The 13,764-nt window shown below is 39.4% G+C and overlaps 1 protein-coding gene across 3 annotated transcripts in view; it reads right to left on the reverse strand.

Annotated features, from left to right (window-relative positions):
* The window catches only part of PHACTR2 (phosphatase and actin regulator 2), a gene marked incomplete at both ends in the record, with an annotated part of 238,228 nt that overhangs the window by 172,290 nt on the left and 52,174 nt on the right, over positions 1 to 13,764 (reverse strand). Inside the window, one exon of one of the 3 annotated variants that reach the window (XM_081035576.1) lies at positions 4,767 to 4,903. The exons of the other annotated variants lie outside the window; for them this stretch is intronic. Coding sequence (XP_080891702.1) covers positions 4,767 to 4,779 — 13 coding nt within the window. Of the gene's footprint in view, positions 1 to 4,766; positions 4,904 to 13,764 lie in introns of those variants that run through there. 3 annotated transcript variants of the gene reach the window in all.

A 13,764-nucleotide genomic window follows, 5' to 3' on the forward strand; every position in this document is an offset into this window, starting at 1 on the left:
GACTAGGTTATGCTGCATTCTACATTCCATCTTGGGAATTTGCAACAAATATTAGCACAAGCAAGGAATTATATGCTAATCTATTAGCATGTTAAATAACCTGTTTGACACTGTTAACCTCAGCAATTCCCCAAATTGCCTGAACACTAAATACTGTGTGTGTGAATTAATTAATATTCTATGTTAATTAGTACACTATGGAATTAGGCAATAGCATATTGTTTAGATAATGATGGATTATTGATTTCTTTTTTTTTTGGCACCAAAATGCATTCTTGCTAGTTCTCCATATCTTTTCCAATACTTCTTCTAGATCCAAGCAAGCCACTTCACAAGAATCCCTATTTTAGCATATGGATGTATAAACACAAGAATTCATTTTGCCTTTGGAAAGATGAGTGGTGGCAAAGAAAAGAAAAACATTCAGAACTAATTCCAATGATCTGAAAAATAAAAACAAAAACTTTGTTTCAGAAACAGAGACTTTGTCCTGCTTCTGTGCACTCTTAAACCACGTCTGTTGGTTTATTCTCAGGCAGTCAAAGGTGTTCTACAATCAGAGTAAAAACTACTAAGAACCTGCAGTGCCACTCGTGGAGTACTTTCATGTTTTAAAGTGAACCTATTTTTCGTTTTGGCATTTTTGTTTTAAACTGACAGTGACTCCTATAGTAATATTGTCATTTTAAAAACCTATGTTCCTAGAAGCAGATGATCAAATTTTGGTCTCTCCCTTAAGAAAGATATATTTATGTGAATCCTAGATGCTCACAAATACTTATTTGATGAAACAGAAAGTGCTACAATAGCACAGTGGTCTTCACAAGAAAGTCGAAGGAAAATACTGTAATTACTTATTTCATAGCTAGTAAAATATTCAACAATAACAATTTTTACAGGGTAAAAGGCATTTCAGAGAATAAGAATGAATTTCTTTTTTTAATGACAAGTCTGTTTTGACTGGACTACTTTCCCTGTCTCCTAATCCACTCATCATGCTCTACTGATCCACGGCCAATGCATCTCTCCATCCCATCCCCATAGCACCACCACCTACATCAACGTCAACTGCACTCTTGGGACAGCCACTTGGGACTTTTTGACTGTCCTCTGCTTGGAAATGCTTACCTTGCTATAGCATCATCACACTGCTAGAGACACCCTGCTAGAGTATATATTTGTTTAGAAAGCAATCCTGCTTTAATTTTTGGATGGTTGTTTAAATAGCCAAATGCATTGAGTATTACCACATGCCAGCCATTGTACCAAAATCTTTCACATATATTATCTTATTTTCTCCTCATCACAATCCTGAGAGGGGTGCAGTGATCATTGTCCCTTACAGATGAGAAAGTACATGGCTAAGGAATTTATATAGCTTGTTCATGGTCACTGGGATGGCAGGTGGTAGAGCTGGTTTTCATGTCAGCTTATTTGATGCTCCTGACCCATCCATTATAAACCTTCCCTCGACCTGGCTCCCAAATAATTCTCCATTCTCTTTTGCAAGGAGCTCGTAGTCTGTGAACTTCTCACATTCAGTGGTTATATAACAAGGGTCAAAAGCCTTTAAGCCAGAATGTGAGGGACAGAATGCAAGATGAGGACACAGCAGCTCTCACAGCTGCCACCTCCCCTCCCAAATGAACGCACCTCTCAGGACCCATGCACAGTAACAGAAATATCTTGGTCTCCAGTGAGTAAAAATGCACCCAACAAATGCTACAGAACTTGTGCTAAGACTCTGTTTCTGAAGAATAGGGAATTACATTTCAAAACATTGGGTTTTTTTAAGATATTAATCACATGCTACTCATCAGCTTTGCCTCAGCCTCTCGTTCCACAGCTCACCCACGAGAAGCACTTGATGAAGGCTAGGGGGAGAAGGAGCAAACAGTCACAAACGTAGGGGCAGAAGCGCATGGACTGCGCTGCTGTCGTAGACTTGTTTAATAAAGGACCATCCACCTGAGTTGTTATAGAACACATAAGAAGAAACAGTCACATGAAAAGGAAGAAGAAGGTTAGATATTGCTAAAACTGCCCTGACATATTCCACACACACACACACACTGTTTGATAAATATTTTATTGTTATTCCAGGAAAAGCTTTTAAAGGACTACATAAGCCAGCAATTATGGGGAAGGGATGTCTCCTTCTCTGAGATAGGAGGAATGTCAGCTCTCACTGCTAAGGAGAGGGTGGATAGGCTCACACACCATACCTGCTGAAATGTACACAGTCACCCAAAGAACCGAGTCCCAGGTCCCAACTCCTCCGTATTTGTTAATAACAGAAAGTACACACAAATATGTCTGACGCAGCCTTCTGCATGATTTGAGTAAATCAGAGGCACTCGGCTTGTGTGTACCCACTGTTGTGTTTCTGCCTAACAATTATCCAAACCCCGGCACAGAAAGCCCTGCCCGAAAGAGGACTGAAAGAGGGTCCAATTGTTAGGGTGCTCAGCTCTAAACTGTCAGCCTCTGATATCCAGGCCTAAACCCATTTCTGATTGGAAAATACAGGCAGATATTCAATATCATGACCTTGTTTAAACTAAATTGGAGAAACTGCAGTGCTCCAACTTTATCGGGTGTCTAGGTAGAACATTAGAGATATTTGGAGATTCGATTTTTCATTTTTGGGGGGTAGGGGGACAATTACCAGTACCATCTTAAATGCTTTCCTTAGAGTCAATACAAATGATTGAAGTAAGTGTGTGTATGTGGGAGTGGGGGTGGGGGGTGATGGATGTTCACATTTCCCTGCTATAAGAAAGGCTGCTCACATCATCCAAAAATTACCATGAAAAATGATCAATGACAGCCAATTAACCATTATATGAAAGATGTTACTTCTGAAATATTCAAATGATGTAATTTAAAAGCCTATTATTCCACTCAAAGGTATACATACATACCTACATTTGGGATTTCACCTAAAACTTGAAATGATCTAGAACTTGCTGCTTTAAAAGTCACTCGACACAGTGAATATTCTTAAACGTGTCACAAGCAAAGGCATTTTATAACAGCATCTAAAAGCATAAATAAATATAAGTACAAATGATGAAAACACTTGTCCCCTTAAGCTATAGTTGGCCAAAAAGTAAATCATACCCGTTAGCATTTTTTAAACCTACACAAAGGCTGCCACAGTAAGTAGTTCCATTTCTTTTCTTAAATGGCCTTTAAATAAATACATGAGTCAGTTAAGAAAGGCATTTACTTGAATTAAAGTGATAATTCTGCCAGGACGTCAGTACAATTAATTGTGGGTGGCAGAAGTTTTAAATGAGGCTAAATTAGGGATTCTAGTTTATTTATTTATTTTCTACTCTCTACTGCTGTAATTAGAGAAGCTTTGGGTTGATCTTGAAATTGTGCCTTGTCATGGAACATCATACCTGCATGCTTTCATGACAAGCCCTATGGCACATTTTTTTAATGACCAAAAAATGTGGGGTATAATTCAGATGCATCAATCCAGTCTCCTTCTGCTATTACTACTACTACTACTACACACACGCACACACACACTCACACACTCACACACACACTCACACTCACACACACTCACTCACACTCACACACACACTCACAAACACACACACTCACACACACTCTCACACACACACTCTCCATTATACTTGTCTTGTTTCTTTCACAACCCTGAAAAATTCACCCTAGTACTGTTCCAATTTATTTCAATGCCTTCAATGTCAAAGACAAAATTATTTTAGTCACAGAGTCTGATTCCTGGTAAGTTATTTCATAAAAGAAGTCAAAACACTCCGCCTTCAAAATCTCTGCTTGCCTGTGCTACCTGAACCAAGGCCCGAAATAGCCACATTTCATAAACAAATATGTGTTACTGAAAACGGGTGGTCCTGTTGTGTAGAATGTGTGGTAAATGATGTATCCTCCTTGCAGAGCTGACCGGGTCTCCAGGCGCTGCCTGGTATTGCTGTGAAACTGCTACCCGCTGAGCAACTGAACAAATGAGTTTCAGGAGACAGAGAAACCATAACACACTTGGGAGAATTCTGCATTTAGTGTCGATACCACCGAAATGGGGAATAATTGTCTAAAAGTGCAATATAGCAAAGAAAAAAGGGAAAGTTCTACAAAAGAAGCAATTTTTTTGCTAGTCATTTGATTGGCATTAGACGACTACCACAGTCATGTTTGTCCAGCTGTCAAGTAAAGATATTACAAACAAATAGGTTTTTCAAAGGTCCCTGATTGGCCACTAATGTCTATACCCTGAAATCAAAATATCAGGATATTGAGACATTGTCTCCATTTCATCTGAACATGAAGACTAAGCATCAGACACAAGAATCCATCTATTACACTGTGCATACTGTAACCCTGAAAAAAAAATTGTGTTCGGCTCCTTAACTCCATCTACCTTGTGCCACCCCTTAGCAAGTTGTTTCATGAACTATATGCATTTTTCACCCACTGTTCTGAGCACAAAAGGATCAAACAGCACACTTCCTGCAGCCTAAATAAAAGAACAGTGTAGTCTTCCAAAAGGTGAGTGTGGAATTATAATTTGCATTCCCAATTCTTCCAAAGAAACACTGACTGACTGCCTTGAGGACAACACAGCAGGGTTAACACATTACATGTCTCCCCGTCTTGAATATTTAAGTGCAGTACAAGAGCAACACACAGGCAAACCTTCTGCAGAGAAGGATGCAGACCGCACTCGAGCCGAGAGGGTAGGAAGGAAGAATTCATCCTGTTTTACCTACCGGCATTGTCCATGTCTCAGGAGTGGCGAGGCGAGTTCTGTAGCCTGGTAGCTGGGAAGCCGGGCTCTTCTCCTGGCTAACGAAGCACCCTGCCCTACTGCTGATTATCAGTTCTTGCTGGCACACAGAGCATACTTCATGCACTGTCTGCAGGAGACACCGCCAGGAAATTTATATCTCCAAGGATGACAAACAGCCATTAGCTCCATTACAGGCTGATTAAGAGAGACCGAGCCTATCAAGTGGATACTTGAATCCACTGAGGTTTTCACCTCTGTTCTAAGCAAAAGAGAAAAAAAAAATCACTGCAATGTGGAGTATACTGCACATTTCAGGAAAGAAGTGCATATGCTATGCAGAACACAGTGCTTTCCTGAAAGATGCCAGGACAAACATGAGCAGGGAGAGGCACAGATTATTTAAAGGTAAAAAGGAATCTTTAACAATACAATAAATTAGTCTTTCTTTGGGGCTGGTCTAAAGGTGGTCCACCAGCCTTATCGCTGAGATCACTGAATGACTGGGCAACTTGTTAATTTAAAATTTTAAAGTTTTCTTATTGTTGTTGGGGGCAAGCAAGAAATAGCCAGTAAAACATTTTAAAATAAAGGCGATCTTTAATATTGCCCCTCTACATAAATGCTAAGAAGCTGAGCCCTGCCATTCCATTTTGGTTATGTTTTCATCATGACTCGTGTTCCTATTTCTGCTCAGAATTTCTGCCCACCTAGCCTAACAAAAATTCAAAAGCATTGCACTAAATGTCACTAATAATACAAGAAGATGTCAGGGGAGTCTCTACTATGTTACAATCTGTAGCCATCTCAACAACAGAAATGTGAAGATCAAGACAAATGCATTTGCTAACAAGAAAACCCATTGCACTTCTTTCCTGTCATTTGGCTATGTAAAGATGACCCTCAAAGACACCTAAAAGTACTCACAGCAGCAAGGCACAAGGATGAACAGAGTGCTGAAGAAATCAAACGTCATGCCTTGTGATTGTTATGATATTAGAATCCGGGGACAGCATAATTCTGAATTTTCTGCATTTTCTCAGACATAGTGAAAAAATTTACAGTGGTCTCATTTGACCTATGCATGACACAATGAATTCACAGCACAGTAAGACTACAGGGTTCTTACTTTGACAAGTTCTGTTTTAAAAACAGTTCTTAGTGTGATTATACACCCAGGTTGAAAAGCAATTCCTTTATTTAGCATTTCTTTATACTACAGGAATTTCTAGTGACAAACCACTTGTAAATTATTTATAATCTAGTCTTCCAGTTCAACAGCTTCTAAGTATTTTTGTTTTCTAGTGTAATTTTAGGTTTTCCTATAGATTTGAGGTTCTGTTATTGTTTAATCAAAATACTCCATTTGTATCAGGACTGGTACAGAAATGTTTTCTTAAAAGAAAAGTTGAATTTCTCAGTGATTTTGCCCTGATATTTTTAACCCCAGTATTTTACTTCTGTCACGAACTTTTGAGTATATATCACTCTATTGGTTTCCAAAAAGAAAAGATGTTTTTTTTAAAAAAATACTTGGATTCCATAAAACTGAAATCACTGTGACTTCCATACCTCATCTACTGTACTTGTCCTGATTAAGAATGCCAGCTACCCAGAGTGACTGTCATCAATAGAAAATCTAGGGCAAACAATTTTTTTTAAAGAGAGGAATTAGGGAAATGCAGAATATAAAAGAGAGAAAACACATTATAAAGTCTGAGATTTTGGTAAGGAGTAGCTAAGAAGTGTCATTTGTTGGCAGTGCACATTGAATAATATGAATATATTTATATTAGCTTTGTACACAGTTCAAAATGTGTCTCTGATTATCTTTATTAATACAGTCAGTCCCCAAAATACAAATGGATTGTGTTACAAAAGTTTGTTTTGTTGGTCATTTGAAAAACACTTTTCTCATAAACAATGATTGGGTTCCAAGGACAGACCATTAAACACTACTTAACTCAGATGATTTATTTGAAGATCCACAATCTCTTACACACAATTCTAAAATGCAGAAAGTCCTGAAAAATCTTAAGGTGCTTTCCACCTCCACCCCCAAGTTTGGCCCCAAAATGCATCTGTGTCCCAACGTGAGCTGAAGTGATGGGAGATTATTTAAAATCTTTACTTATCTCAGAGTAAATAATCATGTTTTGCTACAGAAATTTTAATGTTATAGCTTACGGGAATCTGTTCAGATCCTGCTGGTGATGATATGTAATATATAGTATATACATTATATTACCTTTCTGAAATGCAAAATTTCTGAATTCTGAAACACACCTGAACCCAAGGGTTTCAGATGAGGGACTGTGGTCCTTCTGTACATTTTTGCTACTTGAAAGGGTAGAAAATGATCCTTTCTACTGCTTTGCCACCAGACCCATTCCTTATTTAGGAACTCACTCTCTTTCTCTTCACCAGCTAAATACCCGACCCTCTCTAACTATTGATGATGTAAGAGATAAACATGGGATGGGCAACATAGAAAGAGGTCTAAAATAATGAAACTAATGTTGAGTGTCTATTAGGGAATCAGGATATTTAAAAACTGCATAAATCGCCATGGGCACATCTGCTTCATGTCTCCCTGCGTTCGCCACCAGCACCACCACTGTCCCTACCTGGCATGAGAAGAAGGCAATGTAACAATGAAAAACCACAGTGAGTGGAACACTTTCCTCAAACTCCAGTGAGAATCCACTTCCTCCCTTGATTTAATTCAGACCCACAATTAAAATGCTCTTGTTGGGGAAATCCTGAATATAAATGCTCACCAGGCCCTTTCTAATTGTCCCAGAGACGTTACGTGGTACAGTAGCAGCATCAATAAGCTTAATGTTCAAAATGGCGTTTTTAAATATGTGTTTAATTCCCATTTTTATTAACTTCCCATATCTATATTCCTCAGCTGTCTTAGAATCAGGCTAAATTTGTTTGAGACCAATGGTAATTTGGAGCACTTGTATCCAAACTACCCTCAGTGCTATCCTACCCATAGAAAGAAGGCTACAACCTGTTACCATCTGAGGTTTTTAAGGATAGTTTGCCGGAGGTTAGTTGTAAGGTGTTTGTAACTCCAGGTCTGATAAACTGAGAGCAAGGGCAAGGCCACCAGTAGTGTCCAGTGCCTTCAAATTTATCAGCAAGCCCCTGGTGATAACCTGGCCATTATCATCTCTTTCTCCAAAAAACTATTAGCAAACTTCTTGCTCTCAATGTCAAAGAAGAAGAGAATGTCTTCCTAGAAAAGTTCTGCTGGCAGAACTTTTTATTAGTAACTTGTTATTTATTATTATTTATTTAATATTATTAAATTTTTATTTTCTTTATTTTATATTTTATGTATTTATTATTTATTATTATTATTAACTTGTTTTTATTATTAACTTGTTATTTCTTAACTTTTCCACGAGATGCTTTCACACGTGGGGGACACAGGGAAGAGCTGGTGGCAATCATGCACTGCCTTTTTCTTGACTAAAATCTGAGCCCAGGTGGACCAACAGCAGTTCCAATGGATGCTGTGGAGAAAAGAAAGAGGCAGAAACACTTTTCCAAGAAGTGTAGCAACTCCAGAATCTCAGGCTAAACATATAATGATTTGGCTTTCCGGGGACCAACCGGGATCCTTCTCTACAACCTTAGACTCTGTTCCTTAGAATGGAAAAATTAAAAGAATAAATGGCCCAAGTAATTACATTGCTTGACCCAGTCGATCTCTTGAATACCCAGATCAGCCCAACAGACCTTCTCACTCTCAGATTCATCCAAAGAAACAAAGAAGTGCTGGAATATTGACTACCAATTAGGAAGTAGTCAAGCTCACTCCCAGTTCCTTTGGGAACAGATTCTACTGTAAATCTGTTCTGAAAAGATTTTGGCCACTGCTTTTACAAGAGCAGCTACCAGATACAGATAGTTTCAATGAGCAAAGTGCTTAGATTTATAACTCTCCTAAGTACTAAACCAAATCCCGGAACTATTAAAAAAAAATTCACTGGGGGAAGTCTTGCAACAGAGAGTATTTCCAGGAAAATCTGGACCAAAAAAAAAAAAAACCACACAAAAAACATATATATACACACACACACACACATACATTCATCGAACGTTCTATTATCTGGATTTTAGGATAATACTTACTTGACGTGCCTGTTTTTTATTATTTCTAACCATTGTCCTTTTGAGATTTCTCTTCTGGTGTCAGAGGGCAGGAGAGGTCTCCTAATTACTCATTAAAGTTTGCTTCTTTTCCCTTGTACGCTATCCTTAAATTATGTCTTCTAGTCACACAGACTCAAATAGCATCTTAATGCAGAGACCATGAAACATTTCAGCACACCTGGAGCTTTGCCTGACGTCTAGACCTTAATGAAGTTGTGGCCATCAGACACAGTCTTCTGACATGTTTGGACTTTCGGTCAAGGTGGTTTGGTGAGTCCTTGCTTGGGCACCACTCTTCTGCTCCAAACACACAGCGACGATAGGTAAAATATTAAATAGGTAAGTCACAGTTGGGCTTGAAAAGCTAGATAAGGGCTTCTATGAATTAGAAAGGAGCCAAAAGCTTTTGAGCTTTTGACTGAGCACTGACTGATGCTTCTACTGAGGCCTGTTGTGATCAAGGTGCTTTGTGGTGGAGGCTGGAAGCTGGAGGCCAGGTGCTTGGCTCCTATGTGGAGAGGAGTTTAAGAGCTCCATCTGAGGAAGGCGGGATCAGAGACTGACTGAGGCTCTGCTTGAATGAATGGGGCTCCCTGACACAAGAAAGGAAATTGAAAAGAAAAAGAAAGAAAAGGAAAAGAAGGCTTTTCACCTATTTCCAAAAGCCATGGCTTTATAAAGCCTAGATGGAGTAGGGGGAGGATAAATCCTTCCAACCAAGAATGGACTAAGCTTCATGCAGGCTCCCTCAATACTAGGTTGAAACATCCCCCTGAAAATAGCAGGAGCCCCAGGATGTCTTTTGGAGACCTGACTCTAGATTGGAGGACCAGAGGGAGAAGGTGGAGGCAACTCCAAACCATAAAACTATTAGAGAGGAAGAGAGGCAGAGAGTCCAAATCAAACCAAAGAAGCAAACAAAAAAGATCTTAAACTCAAAATGAATGTGCAAGCTGAATTCCAAAATTGTTTCAGATCGCTAACATTTAAAGGGCAAGTAAACAAAATAGCCAATAAAGCACAATTTCAATCTTGATGATGTCACATCATAGAAGTATCTCATAAAGATTTTTAATAACTAGGGTGACCAAAGAGACAAGTGAAGGTGAGACATCTATTAAAAACAAATAGAAAAATATGAAATAAAAAAGGTGGACGTGAGACAAGAATAGATGGATATGGAAAATAACTCAAAGAAAATCGTGGAAATGAAAGACAGAGAGATGACGTTTAGCTTCTCTTACTATTTACTATTCTCTTACTATTTACTATGATTACTATTAGTAATCATAGACACCAGAAGATAAGATGCTGCCCTTAAATATTATTTCTGAGGGGAAGCTAAATTATGAGTCTATAAATCAAAGCAGAATGATATATGCTTACTATTATCCAAATCAATTTATTTACCACTTGAAGGATTTTTTAAAAACAGTTTTCAGTAACTTTACATACACTTTATTATGGCCAATGCTTAAAAAATTATTCATTGAGTCAGCAGCAATACAACCGGGTCACCATAATGGACTTTGTCTGATTTGGTGCTGAGTAATTGGCAAAAGAGAGCTTCTGACTCCATCCATCAGCTACAAGTGGGGCCTGTTGCTAACAGGGCAGTTACAGCTGCTTGTGGTTGAGTCTACGATTATAAAACCAGCAAACAAAGGGAAAAATTGGTTCACAGAACCTGCTCCAAGATTATACAGCTTGAACAAATTCTCTCCACAAGCCATCACTTAGTTAAAGCATGATGGGTACCCACCCCAATTAGACAGCATGTTCCCCTCAACTGACAGATGGCTGGAAGGTGCATGCTGGCTTGATTGAGGGAAGCCGGTCACCCAAACTCACATAGACGATTGTCTCTAGCAAGCTTTAAGAAAAGGTCAGACTATTGTTTTCTAAGGTGAGCAATCAATTGGCAGTCTAAGCAATCTGGCCTGCTAATATGATCATTTGGTCAGGACAGGCTTTGAAAGCCTTAGTCAAGGCAGATGCTCTCAACTTTCCCAAATCCCCACCACTCTCTATTGTCTTACATTGATTCGCACATACCTATTATGACCTGCCTGGCTCCTGAAAGCATTTGGGCCAAGTCAGCAGAATAGACTGATGACCTCCCAAATCCCTTCCAGATTCATGGTTCTATAAAGAAAGGGTGTAATATTTTACTTATCTGGATAGCAAGGAAAGGGAAAAGGTTTAGGCTGGGTCTTTTTGAGCTGTTCCTACAGGCTGTCAAGGGCAGCACCACTTTGTAACCAAAAAAAGTCCCTTCGTGGGATGCCTTGCTGGGATTCATTAAACAAGGTATCCTATTTCTGAATGACTTAAATGGCTAAACATTTCTTGAGTAACAGGAAGTTTCTTAACTTGGATAATTCCTTGTCAAACATGAATTAATTACCCCTGCTACAATATGCAGTCCCCGAAAGCAGGGGATCTTCATAACTCTGAGAACACTACTAACATGCTCAGCGGTTGTTTTTAGAATGATACCTGACCGGATAAACGATGCATGGATAAATAAACAAACATGTAGTCCGGGCAAGGCCCATTCTTCATTTCAACCATTCCGAATTTCACCAACTGGAGAATCCGTCATGCCTAAAAAGTACTGGTCACGTTTTCACCCATTCATCAATTTTCACCTGATGTCCTTAAATAGCCCAATGAAAATTGAGTTTCCTTCTACAAAAGTACACTTTGCCATCTGTTAGTAAACAATGGGTAAGTCCTAATACTTACTTAGCCTTCAGATGAATTGGAGAAATGGTTCTTTTTACCTTGCTGCTTATAGCTCCTTCTCCAGCCACTCCCTGAAGAAAGCAGTGGAGGCTACCTGAGTTTTGCACATTAACTTAGGACACCTACAGCAATGTGCTGAGTACACGAGAGGTCATCAGTACATGCCTGGCGGATTTAACTGGGGACTAAGTGCTCAGACTTTGCCCACTAAGGCCATTTGCCTAAGGGAGTGAGGGATTAGATCTTATCTATTAATTATTAGGGAGGAATTTCATGTGCTTACTATTCACACAGCTAAACTTGGCACAGGTACCAGTGAGCAATACCAGCCATCTACCATGTTCCCTTGAAAATAAGACCTAGCCGCACAATCAGCTCTAAGGCGTCTTTTGGAGCAAAAATTAATATAAACCCCAGTCTTATTTTACTGTAATATAAGACCAGGTCTAATATAATAGAATGTAATATAATATAATACCCGGTCTTATATTAATTTTTGCTCCAAAAGATGCATTAGAACTGATTGTCCGGCTGGGTCTTATTTTCGGGGAAACACTGTAAATGGTTCTCCAAGGACTTGTGAGGACCAGAGCAAACATCTAGCTACTGTCTTTGAAGGAATATAAGGCCCCGTGATTCCTCCAAGACGGTTGTAGCAAAGTTTCTGGGGGCCATGAGGGAAAAAAGAGATAAACATTTGTTTCTGATATGAAGAGCAAGACAAGGAAAGGCGCTGGATAACAATTAGGACATAACCAGGTTCTAATATCACAGCAGGGAAATGGGCCAAGATAGGGGAGCCCATGAGGTTGTTCTTAAGAGCAGTAATTATCCATCCTATGGCTGCTTTCTCTACCTGATTCAAAGTTTCGCTTTTGATTTGCTTTTCTCGTTGTCTTTTCATCTGTACTAGCTTCCTGCTGCCACTGTAATAAATCGCCACAAATTTAGTGGCTTATAACAACCTACACTTATTCTTACAGTTCTAGAGGTCAGAAGTTTGACATGAGTCTTACGGGCCTAACATCAAGGTGTCCACAGAGCTGAATTCCTTCTGGAGGCTCCAGGGGAGAATCCATTCCTTGTCTCTTCCAGATTCTAGAAGCAGCTAGCATTCCTTGGCTGGTAGCTATATCACTCCAATTTCCATTTCTGCTGTCACATTGTGTTTTCCTCTTCTAACCTTCCTGCCTGTCACTTAGAAGGACCCTTGTGATTACACTGAGCTCAAAAGAATAGTACAGGATCATTTTCCCCACTCAAGATCCTTAACTTAATCACATCTGTAAAGCCCCCTTTGCCATGTAAAGTCACATATTCACAAGTTCTGGAAATTAGGATGCGGACCTCATTGAGGGGCATTATTCAGCCTACTACATCTTAACAAACTATGTGTCATCAAGCAAGTCATCTTAATAAAAATTCTCTCTCCCTGGGAACTGCTCAAAGATAGCCACGTCCCGCTGGGGGTACCTGAGGTCTTGAATGTTGGGTAATAGGTAGAAAATATGGTAGGTGGTGGGAGGAGTATTAGAAGAGGCACCAGTCATGGGATCTGCGCAGGTCATTAAAGAGTATTTAGCAGAAGAAAAGAGTAGAAGAACTGTAAAGAAGAATGTCAATATAATGGGGTTTAGGGGACTTGCAAGAATCGAACTACATATGGCATTCAAAAAGCTGGGTCCAGGATGCCCCTGAGGCCACCACCAAAAGTGTTTAGGCTAATCTTGGATTAAGAATTTGAAAACCTTTTGGGTAGGACACAGATGAAACTATGTGTTGTGTGGGGGAGGATGGGGGCATCAAATCCCCCAACCTCTGTATCACTGGCTCCCCATCAGGAAATACAGACAGAAGAGAAATCCACAAGTCAGAACTCTGCAAAGATGACAGATGCACTACATCTTATTCTGACCTTGTGTGCCCACACCTGGTGTGTGGATTGTAGGAAGTAGGGATTTCACTTTATTTTTTAGGAAGACCTACAGGTAGAGGATGATACTCACCCTGGATAAAAGAAATCATATTTAACCATTTAATGAAAATGCATTAAATGGACTTCA

The sequence above is a fragment of the Rhinolophus hipposideros genome, assembly GCF_964194185.1.
Source record: "Rhinolophus hipposideros genome assembly, chromosome: 3".
In the NCBI taxonomy this organism is placed as follows: Eukaryota; Metazoa; Chordata; class Mammalia; order Chiroptera; family Rhinolophidae; genus Rhinolophus; species Rhinolophus hipposideros.